This window comes from Pelophylax lessonae (genome assembly GCF_965119305.1).
Source record: "Pelophylax lessonae genome assembly, chromosome: 1".
Classification (NCBI taxonomy): domain Eukaryota; kingdom Metazoa; phylum Chordata; class Amphibia; order Anura; family Ranidae; genus Pelophylax; species Pelophylax lessonae.
The window spans coordinates 10,151,668-10,173,639 of NC_138768.1; the positions used below are offsets into that span (position 1 = coordinate 10,151,668).

Consider the following 21,972-nt stretch of genomic DNA (forward strand, 5'->3'; position numbering starts at 1 on the left):
AGGGGCCAGAGAGCACAGGGGAAGCAGAGAGCACTGGAGGAGCTGAAGGGCAGGGGGGGCACCGGACTGGAGAGAATTAAGGGGGGGTTTGGAAAGCATTGCAGGGGAATTGGAAAACCAGGGGGATGGAGAGCACAGGGGGAGGGGGGGATCTGGAAATCACTGAGGGTGGAGCCAGAGAGCATGGGCATGAACAGGGGTGGAGAGCACTGGGGGAGCCAGAGAGCATGGGGGGGAGATGAAAAGCACTGTGGGGAGCTAAAGAACACTGGGGGGGGTGGCTAAAGAACACTGTGGGGGGGCTAAAGAACACGGGGGGGGCTAAAGAGCACTGAGGGGGGCTAAAGAGCACTGAGGGGGGGTTAATAGCACTGAGGGGGGGTTAATAGCACTGGGGGGGTTAATAGCACTGAGAGGGGGGTTATTAGCACTGAGCTGAGGGGGGGGGGGGGTTATTAGCACTGAGGGGGGGGGGGCAGCAAAGGAAGTTGTATGGGAGGGGGATGGGGCAGCTGCATATAGATGACTTGAACTTTCCATATTCCTCCTGCAGCCGCTGAGAGGAGTAACAGGCATTCAGCAACAGCAGGAGGAATATGGAAAGTTCAATTCATCTGTATGCAGCTGACCCACCCCCCTCCTAGCCAGCACCCAAACAAGGCTGCTCAGGCACTCTCACTCACCTTCTTCCTGCCGCCGACTGAAGGAACTGCCACTGCAGCTGCCTTCACACAGAGATGCGGGCGGCCCGGCGGACACCGGCCTGACACCCCCCAGTGCGCGCGCCCCCATCCCCCCCCCCCCCCCCCGCTGGTAGGCTTCTGAGAGCGGGGACAGTAAGTGCACTATTTCTCAGTTTCAGTTTTCAAGTTTCAGGTTTAGGTGGATCAATCAGCCGCAGAGTTCCCAGCCTGTCACGGTCTATTCATATTGAAGAGGCCGGTGACCAGGTTTCAGCTGGACTTTTCCAAAACTTAGTGGGGTTTACTAATTTTCCATAACGTTTCCAGGCCTGGAAAGTGTCATGTCAAAATCCCATGACTTTTCCAGGAATTTCACGACTGTATGAACCCTGAGAGCTTGATTCTTCTAAATCCAGCCGCTTCGTCATTCCTCCTACCCAGGCTCACATGGGGGCGGCGGCCACACTTACGGTTCTCTCTAATCCAGGATCTGTGGTGCCTGCAGCAGCTGCCTCCTCTAGCTCCTCTCCCCTTCATGGTCACGCTGAACCCATCGAGAGGCTGGATGAGCGGCTGAGACGCCCGGCCCAAGCACCGCACCTATGATGTCGGACGTACTGATTGGTCCAGGCTGGACCAATCACAGGACGGCAATCGTGAATGGGAGTGTCAGGGGCGCATCACTCTGCGCCCAAGGACACTCTAAAGGACGGCCAATCACATCAAAAGAAAAGAGGCACATGATGCCTAAACCCCCACCCCTCCCATAGCCAGCAATGTGTCCGGCTCCCCACTGCAATAATAAAAGGTACACTTTTTTTTATGCTAATTTTACTGTGACTAGCCTTGGGAGGGGCGGCCCCTGCGCCCCTTATTGACCAGCCGCCACTGCTCAGGAAAGTGACCAGGGTATTATAGGCTGATATCACCCAGTCCCCTTCCTACTATAGACCAATCAGTGAGCAGTGTGGGTGGAGGAATGTATTTAGTGTTAATGACTCACCTGTGCTGATCTCTGTAGGAGTGTCCTCCTCTATAAATGTCCCCGTTATTCCATCCTCCTCCATAGACTGCTGATCATCCCTCACATACCTCTCTTCTTCTTCTGCTTTCACCTCAAACTCTATATCGATTGGATCTCCACTCTAAATCAAGAAAATGAGAGAGAATATCATCTGTAAAATATAAGCTATATTATTGTGACATCACATAAAAAATCCACACTTGTCTTCACAAGTCCATGTTCCAGATGCTCCATCCCACCAACCTTGTAACAGTGAGGGATGGTGGGATCTTCCTGTGTGGAATCCCGGGAATACAGAGGACAGGGACATCTCTCTGGTGGGTTCCTAGTATTAGGTGGCTCCATCATATCCTTGTGTCCTTCTATAAACTCCTCCATCACTCCATACTCCTCATCCTCCTCTTTATACTCTTCTTTAAAATCAACATTATCATCCCCGAGGTTTCCACTCTGAATAAATAATAAAACATTCATTGTAACAAACATGCTGTGTATAAATCAGAACTAACAATAACTGTCAATCATTTACCTGATGATGGTGGGGGATGGTGTGACCTTCCTGTGTGGAACCCCGGGGGTACAGAGGATGGGGACATCTCTCTGGTGGGTTTCTGTAGCTGGATGACTCCTCCATGGTGTCCTGATACAGATCTTTGTGTTCTTTAAGAGACTCTGACTTCTCGTCCTCCTCTTTTATCTCTTCTTTAACTTCAACTTTAGAATCTCTCAGGTTTCCACTCTGAATATAGAATAAAAATGACAACAATGGTAACAATGCAGATAATGTACAGATCCTAATGATACTATCAGTGATTGTTCCTCATCTACCTGATGATGGTGAGGGATGGTGTGACCTTCCTGTGTGGAATCCTGGGAATACAGAGGACAGGGACATCTCTCTGGTGGGTTCCCATTACTGGATCTATCTGTAGGAAACACACACACTGACTGAATACATTGTTTCTATGTGTTTATCAGATGATGGGGGATCTAGGTGGACCCTCCGTACTGCTCTCTCCTTTACAATAAAGTCTCCTCTTACCCGGTGATGTGAGGGGCGGCTGATTCTCCATCATGATGTCCTTGTAGAGAGCCTTGTTTCCTTCGAAATACTCCCACTCCTCCATGGAGAAATAGACAGTGACATCCTGACACCTTATAGGAACCTGACACACACAATGATACAGTCACCATCCAGACACATCCCTTGTCTGTTACTGGATAATGTCCCAGAATTCCCAGCACCGCTCACCTCTCCTCGATGATCTCTCTGGTGACTTCTAGAATCTTCTTTTTCTATCAGGGAGGGAGGTGGAGGAAATATGATGGTCATATGATTACCAGACTTCACAGGAGGAAAACTCCAGATCTGAACACAAATATTAATATCAAATGATATTCCCAGAATCCGCCTCACTTCTCCGGTCAGGTCTCTATTTTATTAAAGCCCGACTTCAGACTGAGGTATAATTTACCCACACAGGACCCCCACACTCCGCAGGTTCAAAGCCTGTTGCAGGCATTCTGGCATCATTACATACAACGCAGGACCAACATTACCACTTTGCTAATGAGGATGCCAAGGGTCCACCCACATCCTAAGAGCATCAGAAAACAAAACAGTTGGAGGGACATTGGGAGAAGGAGCTGTGAGGTCAGTGTGATGTCATAGGACATATAGACTCTGGATGAAGGGTCATTTGGATGAGATTTAAGGGGATGTCTATATGAGGCTCCCTTGCAAACCAAATCATTGTTCCTGGATGTGTCCTACCTCTCCTAAACTGAAGAGTGAACTTTGACCTTTACCATACAGGAATCTGTGAAAGTAAGCTCTCATGTGAGCAGGTGACGTGCGGAAAAATGGAGTGTAAATAGCAGACAATTTTCTCCAGAGCCCCTAATGGTGGGGATGGATTTTTCTGCATGCTTGTGCCAAGTTTCCACCCCCCAGGGTCACTGCAAGTGTGGAGAAAAGCTGTGTAAGAGGATATGGAGGAGGGATGAGGAGGAGATCCAGGAATCAGGATAAAGGTCAGGACAAGCAACAGATGAGCGCATCCAAGAGATGAAGCCGGGGTCACTACACAGAAAATGAATCCAAGGAAGCAAGAGGCAGGACGAGGAATAGCAAGAAGGAGCTCAGAGACAAATGAGAATATTGCTCAGCCAATGGGAGATTATCTCAGCATGACTTACATAATGAAGGAGATGAGGGGGAGGGGAGGAAGTCACTTAAGGTGACCATAGAGACATGGAAATTCAGCTGGTTCAGCAGGGATCGGTCACATTTCCATCCATGTGTGGTCACTGCCGGATAAAAGTCACTCGATCAGCGGCTGCAGCCAATAGATTCATCACTGATCGGTGTATTCTGAGAGCGGAGGAGCGCCCCCAATTGTCAGAATACAATAGTGCAGCGGGGAGGATTCCCCCATCCCCCTCCAATGTATGGATGGGGGAATCAGTTGTTTGATTGCTCAGTTCGCTGACTGTATGATAAAACTGAACCATGTATGCTCAGCTTTGGAAGCAAGATATAGTAATCATAAACTGATCCCCTATGAAGGGGTTAATCTAAGTATTACCTCCTCTGCCGCCAGATTCAGCAATGAACGTTCTTCCACATGGAGCTTCTTGTCTGTATCTGACATCACTTCCTGTCTGTACCTTACATCACTTCCTGTTTACCATAGAGACTTCCTGTTTGGGTAGAAGTGAGATCACCACCTTGTGGAGCTCAGAGTAACTGCAGCCCCGAGAAATCTCTTGTAGTGTGAACACGGCCTTGTGCTGTGTGAGTATGTACTGTATATCCTTAAAGATGGGGTCATCTCCACTCCCACCAAGAGGGATAGAAATATATTACTGCTCGGGGGGAGACATTTTGGCACCTTTGATTTTGCAGTAAAATTGCAGATTTTGTCATGTAGAACATCTGTTATATGGATACAAAGAACCCCAGCTGAGAGTAAAGGGTGGAAACGGCTCCTGATCCCCAGATTTGGGCAATTATGTCACCAATATAAATAGAAAAAAACCTGCGCTATGTGTAATAACTCAAATACCTACAAAAATAACATCTACCGGACTGCTGCTGTAACATAGGTAAGCATTTCCTTTATCAACTAGAAGAGCGTTATGTGTCACAGCGCTGTCCTATTGTCTGTGCACATAAATTATCACAAATACACTAAAATATGTGGATACATTCATATATAAAGTGCTAGGGGCCCAAAATAATTTTCTCTTGTTGCCATTTTTTACTTAAGAGATAGGATAACCGGATTATAGCAGATCTCTGATGGAGGACAAACTCACACAGGCACCATGCTTTAGTTTCCTCTAGAACACACACTGCAGTCTCCGCTGCGCTTTTTTTTTTTTTTCTTCTTCTGAGTGCAACTTTATTTAAAACACTTCCTGGTTAACAAACTGACAACATATTCATATGACTGTAGATCAATGGATAAGCTGTATAAGGGCATATAAACAAAATGTCATATATCTTAACACCCCCACTTGCTCTTATACTGCTTATAAAAAAAAAAATTAGTACAGTTACATAATTTACTCTCTATACTCCAAAAATATAACTCACAAACCTATCAAGCTTAAACTTTGTTATTGGTTTAGTCATAACATCAGCTACCATTTTATCCGTAGAACAATACTCAAGATCTATCTTGCCTTCACTCAGAATAGACCTAAGGAAATGAAATTTAATGTCAATATGTTTGCATCTCTGATGGTAAACTGGGTTCTTTTGTGAGAGCTATCGCACTCTGATTGTCTTCAAAAATCTTCACTGGCTCAAACTGACATTCACTGTCCAATTCTCTCAGCAGTTGTGCAAGATATAGACTCTCCTGTGTGGTTGCAGCTAATGCTATATATTCAGATTCACATGAAGATAGTGCAATTGTTGGTTGTTTCTTTGAGTTCCAAGAAATCAGAGGTCCATTTTCAGTCAGGCTAAAACAATATCCTGTTGTGCTTCTCCTATCAATCTGGTCTGAGGCCCAACTGGCATCACTATACGTCTCTAGTTTTAATTTCTCTTTACATTTTCTGTAGCATAGTTCAAAATTGACAGTTCCTTTCAAATATCTCAGTACGTGTTTGGCCGTGATCATGTGTTGTACACTTGGTTGTGAAAAGTGTTGTGACAGTTTGCTTATAGTCCAACTCAAATCCGGTCTTGTACACGTAGCCACATAAATCAAACTGCCTACTATCTCCCGATAGCTTTTTACATCTGCAAGTTCACTTTTGTCGTCGAAATCTAATTTTTGTTCACAAGGAGTAGATCTCGGTTTACAATCTAACATACCAAATCTTTCTATCATTTTCAAAATGTATCTCTTCTGATTCATCTTCACTGTTTCATTAGTCTGTCTAAAATCAATGCCCAAAAAATAGTTCAGTTTTCCAAGATCCTTCATTTTGAATTTTGTCGCAAGTGTTGACTTCACATCATTGAGTAGTTTTTCATTGCTTGCAGCAATGATGAGATCATCCACCCATATTAGTAATATTGCTTGTTCATCTCGGTTCTGTTTGACATAAACACAATGGTCTACAGAATTTTGTATAAATGCATTTGAACATAGATAATCATGTAGCATCTTGTTCCAGTTTCTTCCCGATTGCTTAAGACCATACAGTGACTTTTTTAGTTTGAGAACTAGCTTTTTATTTGTGTCATCTTTGATCTCAAAACCTTCTGGTTGGTCTATATATATATCACAATCAATTGGGGCATGCAAATAAGCTGTCTTCACATCCATTTGATGCAAGATTAAATCATATTGTGCTGCCATTTGCATCAAAATGCGCAATTAAGTAAAATTCGCAGTTGGAGAAAAAGTTTCCATGTAGTCGGTTCCCTTTACTTGATTATAACCTTTTGCCACAAATCTGGCTTTGTACGTTTCAGTTCCATTTGCATTGCTTTTTATTGCATACACCCATCTACCCCCCCACTGAATGTTTGCCTTCTGGTAGTGTGGTCAATTTGAAGGTATCATTCTCCTTTAGTGATTCCATCTCATCTTTCATTGCATTTAACCAACTTTGTGACTGGGGTGTTTCCATAGCTTCTCTGAAGGTCTGAGGTACATCATGTGCTCTATAGCAGTAATCTATGTTCATCAGTACCTGATCATCATCAACAGATTCTAGTACACAGTCATTTGTTTTTCTATTTCTTGTAGGGTATCTTGTACCATGGTCTTCATCTTTGTCCTCTACAATCTCCTCTAAAGAATCTGGGGTCTCATTAGTCATTGGACCTGATACAGGAATTACACTCCTTTCCTCATAGAAATCATCATTATTGTCCAACAGCTCAGTCTGAGTTTGTTTCTCGATTACATCCTTTTCAATGAATTTTACTAGTCTGTGCTTGAAGACTTTGCCAGTTTCAGGGTAATACACTAGGTAAGAGGGACTATTTTTGTCATATCCTACAAAAATTCCTTCTGTGCATTTTGGATCCAGCTTTTTCTTATCGTGTTTGTATGCAAAACATTCTGACCCAAAAATCTTCATTTTTAAAAAGTCTGGTTTCTTCCCTGTCAGTACGTTGTACGACGTTTGCTTCAAACGATTGTTAAAACATCTATTTCGAATCATAGCTGCTGTCATCACTGCATATGTCCATAACTCTTTTGGTACTTTGCTCTCTATTAGCATACATCTTGCCATCTCTATCAGTGTTCTCCAGTTTCTTTCAGCTGTTCCATTTTGATGTGGTGAATAAGGTGCTGAAGTCTCATGTCTTATGCTCTTCTTTATAAGTAGTGACTGGAAGTCATTCGATGTGAATTCGGTACCATTGTCTGACCTCATTCTCTTGATGATCCCATAGGGGGCAGTATCAGCGATAAACTTCTCTGTGGCTAGAACTGTGTCACTCATGTTTTTCAGAAAGTATGCAAACACTGCCCCAGAATAATCATCAGTGAATTCTATGATGTATTTGAATCCGTCCTTTGCAACTGGCTCTATAGGACCTGTTAAATCTGTGTACTAGTTCAAGTGGGTATTTTGCACAGGTGTCAGGCTCCCTGTTTCTACTCTGAGCAAATTTCCCTTGGATACAAATCTCACAATTCAGGTTGGACTTATCAACCTTACCTTGGATCTTCATTCCATCTACTAGATTCTGTAGTTTCAAGATATCACCGTAATTACAATGACCTAGGATTTCATGCCATGTCTGAATATCATAACAACCGTAACAACTGTCATCGTATCCCTTATAGGTGTTCAAATAGTAAAGCCTGTTGTATTTCTTTATAACGAATTTTGTACCATTTTTATGGATCAGAATACTGTCATCTTGTCTGAATTCAACAGACGCCCCATTTCTTGTTGCTGCTTCAACAGAGAAAATGTCTTGTGGATATGTGGGGATAAACAATGCGTTCTGTAGCAATGTCCTCCTTTGTCTTCCCTTACTGTCCATTAGGTACACCTCAGCGTCGCCTCTCTTGAGTGCTACACCGGAAGTTCTTTCCCATCTGCCAACTCCATGTAGTGTTTCTCTGGCTTAAACGAGGTGTCAAATCTTTTAAATTTCTTGATGTCTGTGATAATATGCGATGTTGCTCCTGTATCTACCATCAGGCTTTTTGTTTTGGGATTGCTTAACTGGTCTTCGCTTATTTTAAAAGCAAATGTTTGTTCTGTATCATCCACTACCTGCTTTACATTGTCTCGTGCTTTTCGTCTGCACAATGTCTCACTGTGAGTGGAGCTCTTACAATAATTACACCACTGTGTCTTCCTTTTATTCATTCTGCATGGACATGCATTGGCTTTGTGACCTTTCTGATGACAACTGTAGCAGACAATGATGTCTTTCTCCCTTATTGGTACAACAGGGGTGCTGATTTTCATTACATTATCAGTGCTTGTGCTGCTGTGCTATTTTTCAGTGTCCTCAAAAATCCTTAACTGGGTTTTAAAGTCAGTAAAAGTCATATCTTCTTTACCTTGTGTTATGTGGATTGCAAATGGTTTGAATGATTCAGGCAGGCCTTTAAGAATCATAGCGACTAACAGTCCATCACTGAGGGTCTCTCCTGCATTTCTAAGTGCTGTAGTCGCTGTTTCTGTGCGTATGATATAGTCTGTGACACTTTCACATTCAGACTTCTGAAGAGATGTTAGTTCTGTGTATAAATTTATGATACGTGGCTTACCTTGGCCAGCATAATGATCTCTCTGGATTTTCAGCTCTTTTCTTCCATTATCAGTTGCTTCTCTCATTATAAGAGATAGACTTTTATCATCCAGGAATTGTATTAACTCAGCATAAGCTTCCTCATTCTTATTCCTATCTTGCACAGGGTCTGCTCCTTCTGATGGTTCCTGCAGGATTGTTTCTTTAAGATTCATCAAGCGCAGATGGCCTAGGAATTTTGTCTCCCACAGCTCATAATTTTTCTCATCTCCATCGAAAAGCAACCTGTTCCATCGGCTTGTTCCCTCTCTCCTGGGCCCATAACCTGTTGCCATTTTTTACTTAAGAGATAGGATAACCGGATTATAGCAGATCTCTGATGGAGGACAAACTCACACAGGCACCATGCTTTAGTTTTCTCTGGAACACACACTGCAGTCTCCACTGCGCTTTTTTTTTTCTTCTGAGTGCAACTTTATTTAAAACACTTCCTGGTTAACAAACTGACAACATATTCATATGACTGTAGATCAATGGATAAGCTGTATAAGGGCATATAAACAAAATGTCCTATATCTTAACATCTCTGCAGATCTACTGCTTCCATTTTACACCTATTTCATATATAAAGTGCTTGGTGGTGCTCAAAATAATATTTTCTGTAGATCCACTGCTTCCATTTTACACCTATTTCATTGATCTTACACAGTGGCCCTTTACCACGTAATCGACGGAGCGATCATTTTTCAACAAATCGGCATCATGACTGGTTCGGCTCGCGCTGCTGTGGGGTTTCTGTCTCCTCTTCTCACATGCCATATCACCCTATCAGTGGATCCTCACCAGCGCCCATCAGTGCCGTAAAAATTAAAAATAAAGGGCATTAAAATTTTCTTTCCACATTTTTCAAAAACTTGGGGAACGCGGGGGAACGCAGTTTCGGCACCTCCAGAACTGAATGTATGTAATGGCAAGGGATGCTTGGGTGTGCTGGTGGGTCTGTTGATGCTGGCTAATAGGCAATCTATTGTTGCTGAAGGGGATCTTTTTTTGCGGAGGATGGGGGTCTATAGTTGCTGAGGAGGTCTTCTGTTGCTCATGGGGGATGTATTGTTACTGGGGTGGGTCTTATGTTGCTGGTGGGTCAGTTGTTGCTGGGAGGAATTTATTGTTTAGGGAGAGGTCTTTGCCGCTTGCTGCTGGAGGGTCTATTGATGCTGGCTACTGGGTAATCTAGTATTGCCGGAGGGGATCTATTTGCGCAGAGGATCTATTGTTGCTGGGGAAGTCTGTTGTTGTTGGTGGGGTAGGGTTGCAATGGTTTTGCGAACCTCAATCAGGTTCAAAATAGATTTCTTGCTGCTGGATCTAATTAAATAGGTAATTAGAGCGCATGCACGAGGATATCACAGACTGACACATTAGCATAGTCATAAGCATAATATTCGCATAATGCTGATTATTTGCAGCTTTCTGATTAGTCATGTCCATTATAAGGTAGTCCCCTTTCAGTTTATGAATGTTATCTTCTCTTGAAGGCACTGTGCCAAGGCTCCATCTTTCTTCTAACATTCCATCTCGGTGGTGGGGGGTATCTAGTAACGGCCATTTCGAGTAAGGAAGACAGAGAAAAGATATGTACATGTACAGAAAAACAGACATAGAAAAATAGACATTTTGCTTAAAGCGGAGTTCCGGGCACAAAAACTATATTTTTTTTTTGTGCCCGTCAGCTAGTTCTGCATAACCTGAAAAGGAATTGGATAGTTAGGTTTTTTCTTTTTTTAAAAACTCACCTTGTAATTGAAGATCGTAAATACTCACCTCAGGGTACTTCCTCCCTCAGCACCGCGGCTCCGCTGTCACTTCCTGTCTCGCGATGATTCCTGGGAGCTGAACGTCATCGCTCCCAGGAATCAATGCGACGGCACCGGCCCCGCTCGTCACTTCCGGGCGCCGCACCGGAAGTGACGAGAGGGGCCGGTGCAGGCGCATTCTGGGACAAGAAGACGCGGAAGAAGACACAGAAGAGGACCGCGCCGGCTTCAGCTGCCCACAAGAGAGATGGAAACACTGTGGAACAAATTTTATAAGTAAGTATTTCTTCTAAAAGGTAAGTGCGAACCGGGACAGATCAGAGGCTAGCCATTGTGGAATGTGCTAGCCCTGACTGTCCCGGGGGTATGTTTGTTAAAAAATGACTTCTGTGCCCGGAACTCCGCTTTAATTCACAAGTGTTCACCACATTCCTTCACAGCCCCCCCCCCCCAAAATGGCTATATTTCTTCTGTCCCTCATACTAAAGTGCCTACTCACCTGGCCCATACTCCTCCAGAACTTTTTTAGGGCTGTACATAGAGAAGAGCAGTAACTAGTTCACTACCCCCCTCGATACAGCCTGGAGAGGGCAGTCAGGTGCTATCTATCCCTACAACCCTATAGAACTGTGAAATTATGAACAGGGAGTGACTGTAGAGGGGTGAAGGGTTTGTCCTCTTCCATCATAAGGCGGTCTTCTTCTTCTTGGTGGAGAAACGTAGGTGTGCTATTGACTACAGCTTTGCTCATTAGCTTCTTTACAAATAGTAGAATACAGCATACAATCAGGGTTAAAAGAACTAGGATTATTAGTACTGTTACTCCTATCTGGGCGAGCACCTTCTGCCACCCACTCAACCAGCTAAAATATCAATCCCAAGGGTCTGTAATACCTGAGTTCTTCTTCAACTCAAACGACAGATCTTCCAATTTCTTTTTTTTCATTCAATAAATTTTTATTGAGTTTTGCATGAAAAAAATATAGACAAAACAGGTAAAACAGAAAATTGAAAAAATTCAACAGGTACCAATGCAAGTACACAATCATATAGTAAGAGCAACAGATGAATGGTACAATAACAGACAATCAGAATTATCAGGAGATTCAGGAAGTGTTCTAAGCATCACAGGTTATACAACGGTATGTCATATGGTAGGAAGGTGGCACAACGTAGTATAATAAAGATGATGTATATATACGTGTTTAGATGTAGTATGGGAATGAGAGTCCCACCCAACCGGACCTAGAACCCTAAGGAACAATGTCACCAGGTCCGGTTCGGAGGAGCCCCTCCCCCTACATTCTGGTCAGTAAGAAGGTATAATTATTTCAAGAGAGCCTTAGTGTTTGTTTTAAGTAAGGCCAGCATTCCATGACTTTTGGAATTTTTTATATGACAGGGAGTTAATTGCAAGAGATTTCTCCAAAAGATAGTTATTATTCACGAGTGCAATCACCTCAGACAAATTAGGAGTAGTAGTAGATCTCCAATTGCAGAGAATCAAGGTCTTGGCTGCTAACAATATGTGGGTTACCATTTGTCTATGGTTATGAGGGTAGAGATCGATATTGATATTCATTATAGCCAATTCAGGATTTGGGGGTGAAAGTACTCCTGTGCAGGAGGAAATACATTGGAAGATAGTGTTCCAAAAGCTCGTGAGTGATGCACATCCCCACAGGAATGTATTGTGGCAGGCGCAGCACTACAAAGTGCCGTATGCGCTGTGGCATTAGAAGAATTGGATCTCTCTGACTTCAGTCTAACCAGACTGTCTGTTACTCTATAAATTCCTCTAATACCGTTCTATGGAAAGCAGTAGGTTTAAAGAGCACACCAAACGCTTAAGATATCTTCTTTATTAACTTCCACTTTTCTTCATAGATAACAGTGACACTTTTGCAGCAGACAGTCCATGTACAACATGTGCTGAATACAGTATAACAAATGGTGGATATATTTCTCTCTCTGTTGCTGTTTGAGTTTGTTTGCTTGGGTTTGGTTTTGAGTTGTTAGAGTTGTTTGGGTTTGTTTGCTTGGGTTTGATAATTTATTTGTTTGAGTTTGTGTTCGAGTTTGGATTGGTGGAACTACAAGTGAACACATAACTAGTTCAGTATACAGCTCTAATCACAGTACTAACAATAGGAACATGTATAACTGTTAATTACCTATTTTTGGCCACTTGCTTCCATAAAACTGCTCTGTGGATCTGTGTGTCTATTCAGTTCTCTTCTGTAGTGGAAAATGAGAAGGCTGGCTGAAGCATGAGGCTTCAGAGAAAAAAAATGGATGTAAGGCTGGCTGTAATTGGCCAAGACGGTTGCTGAGTGTGAGATTGGCTGTGATTGGCCACAAACTCCTTATGGGTAATAAAGTTTAACTCTGTGCTTTCTGGTTTCAACTCTGCTGTGTCTGAGCTTACCTTACATGCATACAAATGAATCTTACAGGCAAATTTCCTTTGCTTCTGAGAACACAATATACAACTGTTATGTGACATCCAAACATGAAATCTCAGTAAATAACTCTGCTTTTGTCTCTCACATATAAACATATGCACTGTATTGAGGTTATTAACAGGTTTAGCTGTATATGCATGTAGGTCATATTAGCAACCTAGGACAGGTTCTAGCTGGCCAGCTACATGTATGTGCAACAGGTTCCCGTTTTATCCATCATTTTACAGACACCTCCTTCCTCAGCTAACACCATGTCTAAGGCCATCCGGTTCTGGAATGTCATAAAGGAAGTGGGGGCTAACTGGTCAGCAATTCCCTGGAGGGCATCCCTGGTGTAATTCACAAATCCGTTGGTTATAATATATGTAGTTAATCCAATCTACATTCTTGTTGACGGTTATTATGGGGAGCTTTGAATTCATCTGGGACCCCTATGGCATCTATTTACACATGAGGATCAAAGCTTCCAGCGGTAGCTGCTCGCTTCCTCCTGTGGTTGGGTGCTGGGTCAGTGTATTTATCAGGGGTGTCTACAAAGATCAAAAATAAACGTAACCACTTGTGTGCTGGATGAATTGTACCAAAATGTAGTGACACCATTTGTCTTAGTGATGGCCGCCTGTTGAGTACCTGTTTTGGTGATAATCACCTGCTGAGCTTTTATCAAAATTATAAAATAAAAGGATATACAGCACAAGCATTGTGCTGCCAGCAGGGTCTTGTCTTCAGGAGATTGGGCTTTCTTGCAGTGAAAGGCGTGTATCCAGGTGCTTCGTATCGGGGATCAAGTTAGTTTTTCCTTGTGAATTTCTTCACTAACACCCAATCTCCTGGCTGAAGACTGTGGGTTCCGAGTCTGTTTCTGGATCTGGAATGGAGGAAAATACTCGAGAATGGATATTAGTTAAGGCTTTAGACAAATATGTAACATAACAAGTTAACACATCAGATTGTAACTGCAACTGCTGTGGGGAGTAACAGCCAAGTCTGGGGGCTGAACCAAACAAAATTTCATAGAGAGACAGGGCATGTTTCCCCCCGGGGTGGTGTGTCTGACACTGAACAGGGCAATAGGCAAACTGTCTGGTCAACTCAAGTTAGTCTCTTGGGCCATCTTTAACATCCTGTTCTTTAGAATCCCATTCATCCTTTCTACCTTCCCACTACTTTGAGGGTGGTATGGGGTGTGTAAAACCAATTGAACTCCCAGTGCTGCCCAAATCTCTTTTGTTAGGGTGGCTGTAAAAGCTGGGCTCTGATCGCTCTCTATCACCTCTGGGACCCCAACTTTACATACTATCTCACTAAGTAGTTTTTTCTTTTTAGCCGTGGTTTTAGCTGTCATGTTTGTGACTGCGTAGGCTCCTGGCCAGCCCGAGAACATGTCCACCACCACTAGGGTGTATTCATATCGGCCGCTCTTTGGCATCTGTATGTGATCAATGTATAGTAGACTTTCTGAATTTTCTTCAGCAGCGGGGTAGTCATCTGCACAGAGGAGAAGAGTCACTGTAGGGTGTTCCTGTTGCCAGGTATCAAGGACAGAGGTTATGGCTTTGGCAAATTGGCTTGGAAATCTTGAAATTCTGTATTTCTCTGGTTCACCTTTTGGGATCCGTTTCTTCACTGGGAAGCTCCATTAGTCACAATGGTCTCAACCTGTTTTGAGATAGCTTCGGATTGAGCTGGCTTCAAGGGGTCCAGTCTCTCTGGAGGCATGTTTTTCTAGGTAGGAGTGCCCCAGGTTTTAGTTGCACCATGACTGGTGGTACTTTTAAGTGATCAATGTCTTCCGGTTCTGTGGACCATAGGCATGCAGGGATCCTGCCAAGTACTTCAGTGGTACTGAACTTGGAGTTGTCGTTTCACAGAGTGTCTTTGTGAGAGGCAAAGAACACAAGGCAGTTGAGTCTTCTAAGGATAGGGGAGTATGTAGCTTCACTCCTCCTTCGGGCGTAAAAATAATTGAGGCCTGTAGTCCGGACAGCGTATCAGCTCTCGGCAGATTCAAGGGGCATGTAGAAGACACCACAAATCTGGCAAGCAAATCAGGAAATGTCCAAGGGGACAAGGTTAATTTCTTGTAGCTGCCCTATGCTGTGGTAGAGGGGCATTGGCTGTGTTTCTGGGTCAGGCAGACTTGTCATTAAGGTCGCTGTTTGTGATGGGGTTAAATCATCGGGTGCGCTTGTCACCTGCGGTTGGTTGTCCCAGTCGGATGTGTCTTCATCACTAGTATATTGGACCTGTAATCCAGGGAGGATGGGAGTGTTAGAACAGAGAGAATTGGATATAGGCCTTTGTTAGGCCTTCCTGGTATACCAAGATGGCCGTTTGCAGGAACTGTACTGGGCGGGGCAGGAAGTAAAGACATGACTACACCAAGATGGCCGTTTGTGGGTTGCGTTTGAGTAGTAGTGGTGTGAGGATAGTGGGCGGTAGGCGGAGAGTAAGGACCCTCCCCTTTATCTCTCCAGACGCCATGATAGGGCGGAGGCTTATTGGCTTTACGATCGGCTTCGATACTCATACATTATGCAATTTCCAACCTTGATCGTCATCTTTCTTAGCTTCTACGATCTATCATTCGTTATGCAATGTCTTAGCTGTTCTCACACAACATTCCTTTCTGTTCTGTTATCAGTATACGCTGCTACGCCTACGGTTGCACTCACAAACTTTCCCTTCTCCGGTTTGCTAATATGCTGACCCATATTCCTCTCCCCCCCCCCGGGCCACCCAGCTCAAATGCAAGGTCCCTCACTCTTTTCTGTTCTTCTGCCGCTGTCTCAGCTGACGGCCGGAGGGGGCAGTACTGGCAACTAATCGCTTAACTTGATTTGAAACTTTTGGCTGTGTGCCAATTTTCAAAACTCAGACCAGGGGTGACCAGAGGTTCCCCTCCTGCAATACAGGATGCCCCCCAAATATCTCTTAAATACTATAAGCAGATCAAAAGATAATCTAAGTTAAAACTTTTGGCTCAGTGCCAATAGGGTTCAATGGTCACACTAATTGCGGTAACCCTTTCTGTCCAAAAATAAATTCTATAACCATTACAGGAACAAAGATATTCACAGTTGAATCCCCCCCGGCAATTTTCAAAATTTTGCATCAGAGCTCCCTTTTACATAGGGACCCATTTGCAAAATGTAATTTCTCATTATCTATAATTCTATAAAAAATAACCTCAAAACATCCTGCCGACTATGGCGAACTGTTTTGCCTGATAAAAACTGTTTTTATTCACTATTATCACTCTTCCCAGAGGTTCCTATGCTTTATACACACGTGTATAAATGGCAAAACTCCAAAAATTCCATAAAAATAAATAAATAAATAAATGCATATGTGTGGGAATGCTAGGACCCATAGTCCTACAAGCTTCGGGCAAGGAGTGACCCCCCCCCCCTTCCAGCTTTCTCACGAGAAAAATATGCCACCTGCGAGCGGGGGCGTTTTACCTGATAACAACGCAACAGAGCAAGTCTCAGAAAAACTGTCAGGGACATACAGAAGGGAAGGAGGGGGTTGAACTGAAAAAAACTCAAAACCGTAACCCCTTCCTCTCTCTGTTGCCCGTAGCAACCTCAAACCTGACTGGATTTATGTGTGTAACAATGTACGTTTCATTTCACAACACACACAGAACAAAACATAACTCCTGTCGTCTCCCTCTTGTCATGTGACCTCAACAGCTGAGCTAACCCCTCAGGGGTACCTTTAACCAGTCAACCCCCCGAGTAACCGTCCCGAAGGACGTTGCAAATATCCGCCTTCTCAGGACAAACAAATGCAACCTTTCAGTCTGTAGAGACACTTCGACAGACACTGAGACATTACTCCTGCCTCCCTTTTTGTTGGGTATCCACCTGCAGCTGAGCTTAACCCTCAGGGGGTCACTTTAACCAGTCAACCCCCCGAGTAACTCATCCCGAAGGACGTACATCCACCCTAGTGTCGGGCAACCTACTGCAGCTGAGCTTAACCCTCAGGGGGTCACTTTAACCAGTCAACCCCCTGAGTAACCCGTCCCGAAGGACGTACATCCACCCTAGTGTCAGGCAACCTCCTTTTGAGTCCCAATCACTCAGGATGGACTGTCTTTCTGTCTGCAGAGTCCCAGTCAGCCAGGGTGGCAGACACTGAACAAACAATATACAGCCAGCAGAAATCTTACGGCAGGTTAATAAAAACAGCCCCAGGTGAGGAATAAAAGATTACCCACCTCTGAAATGTCCTTGGAAAGCCGGCAAGATCCGCGATAAGATAAGACAGAAACAAGTCGTACAGTGGTAAGGTAAAAGTACCTACCGTACTCTCAGGGGTACGCAAGTCCCTCTCGGTCTGTCTCATCCAGTCGCCAAACCTCCTATGCGGCTGTTCGTCGGACGAACCTAAAGGTCAACGTTTGGGCGCCAAATGCTATGGTTTTGCGAACCTCAATCAGGTTCAAAATAGATTTCTTGCTGCTGGATCTGATTAGATAGGTAATTAGAGTGCATGCACGAGGATATCACAGACTGACACACATTGTTCAGGTAAATGATACTTCCTATTTATTTGTAATGTACAGTATATTATATAGTTAGTAGGCGGTGTCATATGTTAGTACGTCATAAGCATAATATTAGCATAATACTGATTATTTGCAGCTTTCTGATTAGTCATGTCCATTATAAGGCAGTCCCCTTCCAGTTTATGAATGTTATCTTCTCTTGAAGGCACTGTGCCAAGGCTCCATCTTTCTTCTAACATTCCATTGTCGGTGGTGGGGGTATCTAGTAACGGCCATTTTGAGTAAGGAAGACAGGAAAAAGATATGTACATGTACAGAAAAATACACATAGAAAAATAGACATTTTGCTTAATTCACAAGTGTTCATCACATTCCTTCACAGATCCAAGCACTCCACCAGACACCATAACCACCGCAGACACCACAAACCGCCGCAGCTTAGTTGGGGTCTCACCATCTCCTACCAACCCTGGACCTACGACAAGGCTCCAGGTTCCAGTTGGTGAACCTCTCTTTCCCCAGAGAGTGAAGCAGGAACAGGAACCAGCTCTTACAAGAGCTTAGTGATTATTCACGGGAGTATGAAGAGCATAGCAATCCCTTGTAGCAGATTCCCTCAATAAGAGACAGGACTCTAGATTGAGGGTGAAGTAGAACTCTAGGTTTAATGGTACAGCTGCTCTTTTATACATGAAATTCACAATCCAATAGAAACAGTTTTACACTCAGCCACTCCCATACAGTGTACACAATCCCTCCCCTCTGCCTTATTACATTATCATATGCAGATGAGAATTGTATACAGAAACAGAATTAACCTGAACTAATTATCTAGCCATCTGGGCAGAAGAATGTGAGGTCATTAACATTTAACAATGGGACAGGCAGACTTAACACAATCCACATTCCAACTCAAAACAGACAATAGGACAAGACTGCCAATAATAGTCTGTCCGGCCCCTACATTGAAGTACATGGAATACACATTATCTCAATACACAAACAATAGGGAAAGCCTGTCTCTGACATTGAAGGACATGGAACAGAAGCCAACGTGCTGGGGTAAGATAAATACGATGTAGAAAATTAACCACTTGCCTACAGGGCACTTTTACCCCCTTCCTGCCCAGGCTAATTTTCAGCTTTCAGCGCTCTCACGCTTTGAATGACAATTGCGCGGTCATACTACACTGTCCCCATATGAAATTTTTATCATTTTTTTCATGCTTTTCAAGCTTTCTTTTAGTGGTATTTAATAACCTCTGGGTTTTTTATTTCTTACAAAAAAAAAGAAAAAAGACAGTAAATTTTGAAAATAAATAAATTTTTCTCCTTCACTGATGTGCGCTGATGAGGCGGCACTGATGGGCACTGAGAGGTGGCACTGAGAGGCAGCACTGCTGGGCACTGAGAGGTGGCACTGACGGGTGGCACTGAGAGGCAGCACTGAGAGGCGGCACTGATGGGTGGCACTGATGGACACTGACGGGTGGCACTGATGGGCAGCACCATCAGTGCCCACACTCAGTGCCCATAGTGCTGCTAGTCAGTGCCCATCAGTGCCTAGATGAGCAGGCACTGACTGGCAGCACTATGGGCACTGATGGCGGGCACTGTGGGCAGTTATGGCATTTTTTCCCCTCTTGTGTAATCAGGGCACTGGTGATCAGTGCCCTGATTACATTCCTCTGTGTCCCCTTACTGCCGATCGGCTCTCCTCTTCCTCACACTGCAGTCTCTGTGTGAGGAAGGAGAGCTGGCGATGAGAGATGATCTCATATGTTTACATTTGAGATCATCTCTCATTGCACGGTCCGATCACGTGGTAAATGGTCGCTGTGACTGGCCATTCACCACGATCTGTGATTAGCTGTGTCCAAGGGACACGGCCGACACAGATTTTCCCCGATGCGCGCTCGCGGGAGGGCGCGGGGAGCCTGTTACTGGGAGGATGTTTAAAGACGACCTCCCAGAAATTAGAGCCCGGGCTGTAGCCGTCTTTCGGCTATAGAGCGGGCGGAAGGTGGTTAAATGAGATGATCTCTAGCTGAGACCAACCGAGAGAAATTTATGCCCCATACATTGTCCGAGTCATCATTGTTCATCTGGGGAAATACCCTTTCCCAAGCTGTTCTGCAAGTTTCAAGGCCTCTGTGTATTTCTAAATAAATGCTTATAAATATTAGACATGCTTTATCCAATTTCTTAGCATAGTTTCAATATCACTCTCTTGCAATGTAATTGGTGAGGTACCAAATTGAGAATTGTATGCATGTCGCAATTGTAAGTATCGAAACAGATGGGAGTTCGGTAGATTGAATGTGAATTTTATGACATCAAACTGTAGAAGTGTGAATTTCTTAACTACATCTGCTACCCTCTTGATACCATATTTAGTCCATATAATGGGATCTGGGAAGTTAAACAGATGTGGAAACTGAGGGTTATTCCACAATGGGGCACAAGGTGATATTGCCTGTTTGCTGCCAGAGTCCGCCCTGTCTGCTACCACCCAAGCTCTAATGATTCCTCTCATAGAATTAGTAATGGGGTAAGGGGCCCGGATGCCTCTGAGCAACAAATTGGACAGAGCCTCATAGGAGCCCAGTATCGCAGCCTCCAGTGCAACCGCCGCATCATCCTCCGGGAGAGTCAGCAACCGATGTGCGAACACTAGTTGTCCTGCCAGGTAATAGCAAAAGAAGTTTGGCACCTCCAATCCCACTTGCTTCCATGGTTGCTGGAGAACCTGTAATTTAATCCTGGGATTTCGTCCATTATATAAGAAGGTGGAGACCAGCATATCAATGTTCCAGAATATATACCTCGGAATCCACACCAGTGAATTACAGAATATAAACAGGAACAATGGCAGGAACTTCATCTTTATTAGGTTAACTTTTCCAATAAGTGTCAAGGGTAGATTTTGCCAAGCCTGTAACCTACATGTCAATGTCTTTATTAGAGGAGTCACGTTCAGGGTAATGAAATCTGAGACTGAATTAGAAATAGGAATGCCCAGGTATTTAACTCTGTCTACCCGCTTATAAAGGACAATTAGTCGCAACCCTGCAGGGTGAAGAAGGCACCCTTAAATGAAGAATTCAAAATGGATAACGGCGCAGTCAGAGAACCATCAGAGTTCCCCAAAAACAGCACCATATCGTCTGCATATAATGCTACCTTTTCTGTCAGGCCTCCAACTGAATACCTCGTACCCCGGGTGAGGCCATCAGTGCAATAGCCAGAGGCTCGATTAGCAGGGCAAAAAGCCCAGGGGACATCGGACACCCTTGTCTGGTACCCCATCTAACCGGGAAGAACTCAGAGGTCAGACCATTGAGTTTAATGGGTGCAGTCGGGTTATGATATAAAATATTTATCCACTGTCTGAACTTGGGACCAAACCCATAAGCCTCTAACACTGTGGACATATATTGCCAATCTATTGAATCAAAGGCTTTTTCCAGCTCAAGAAAAACAAGAGCCCCTCCGCTGGATACCTCCTGCCCTGGTTGTGTATGCGTAAAAACCCTGCGCATATTAATACCCGTGGCTTTTTTCGGCATGAAGCATGTCTGGTCAAGGAAGACTAAATTCACCAGGACAGGCATGAGTCTGTTAGCAATTTAGTGAGGATTTTGAAATCTAGACTAAGTAAAGAGATAGGCCTATAAGAAGAGCATTTAGTGAGACCCTTGTCTGGTTTGGCCAACAACACTATGTGTGCCTCATAAAAGGGGGAGGGGAGGGAGTCAGTTTCAAAGCACTCCGCATAAAGCTTCAGTATTCTTGGAGAGAGATCTTCCGCATGTTTATACCACTCTATTGGTAATCCATCCGGACCAGGCACCTTCCCATTGGCAAAGGAACCTATTGCACGCATTACCTCCTCCTCCCTAAATGGGGCCTCTAAAGCGTCCCTGATCTCTCCAGGTATTATAGGTAGGCTCAAGGGATTTAGAACAGCCAACAGGTCCTCTATAGCGGTGGGCCTCAACTTCAGTCCTCAGGGCCCACTAACAGGCCAGATTTTAAGTATTACCTTAGGTAGATGCAGACTTAGAGAACTGCAATCACTGAGCAGCAAATTATATCACCTGGGATGGATTTCAGTTATCTTGCAAACCTGGCCTGTTAGTGGGCCCTGAGGACCACTGCTCTATAGCATATGGCAGGGGTATTGAATTAAAATTCATGGAGGTCCGATTAGCAAAATTTTCTTCCAGCAGAGGTCCAGATTGCATTTTTGCGTGATGACTCGGATTCTTT

General features: G+C 44.1%; 2 protein-coding genes across 2 annotated transcripts in view; one reads left to right on the forward strand and one right to left on the reverse strand.

Annotated features, from left to right (window-relative positions):
* LOC309563394 (uncharacterized protein) overlaps positions 1-21,972 on the forward strand; it is a gene marked incomplete at its 3' end in the record, with an annotated part of 732,657 nt that overhangs the window by 370,640 nt on the left and 340,045 nt on the right. The gene's annotated exons all lie outside the window — the stretch shown is intronic.
* Positions 1-21,972, reverse strand: part of LOC309563383 (uncharacterized protein) — a 797,887-nt gene that overhangs the window by 337,958 nt on the left and 437,957 nt on the right. The window contains exons 7-8 of the mRNA XM_082267777.1: positions 2,237-2,446; positions 1,951-2,157 (exon numbers count right to left, since the gene is read on the reverse strand). Coding sequence (XP_082123903.1) covers positions 1,951-2,157; positions 2,237-2,446 — 417 coding nt within the window. The remainder of the gene's footprint in view (positions 1-1,950; positions 2,158-2,236; positions 2,447-21,972) is intronic.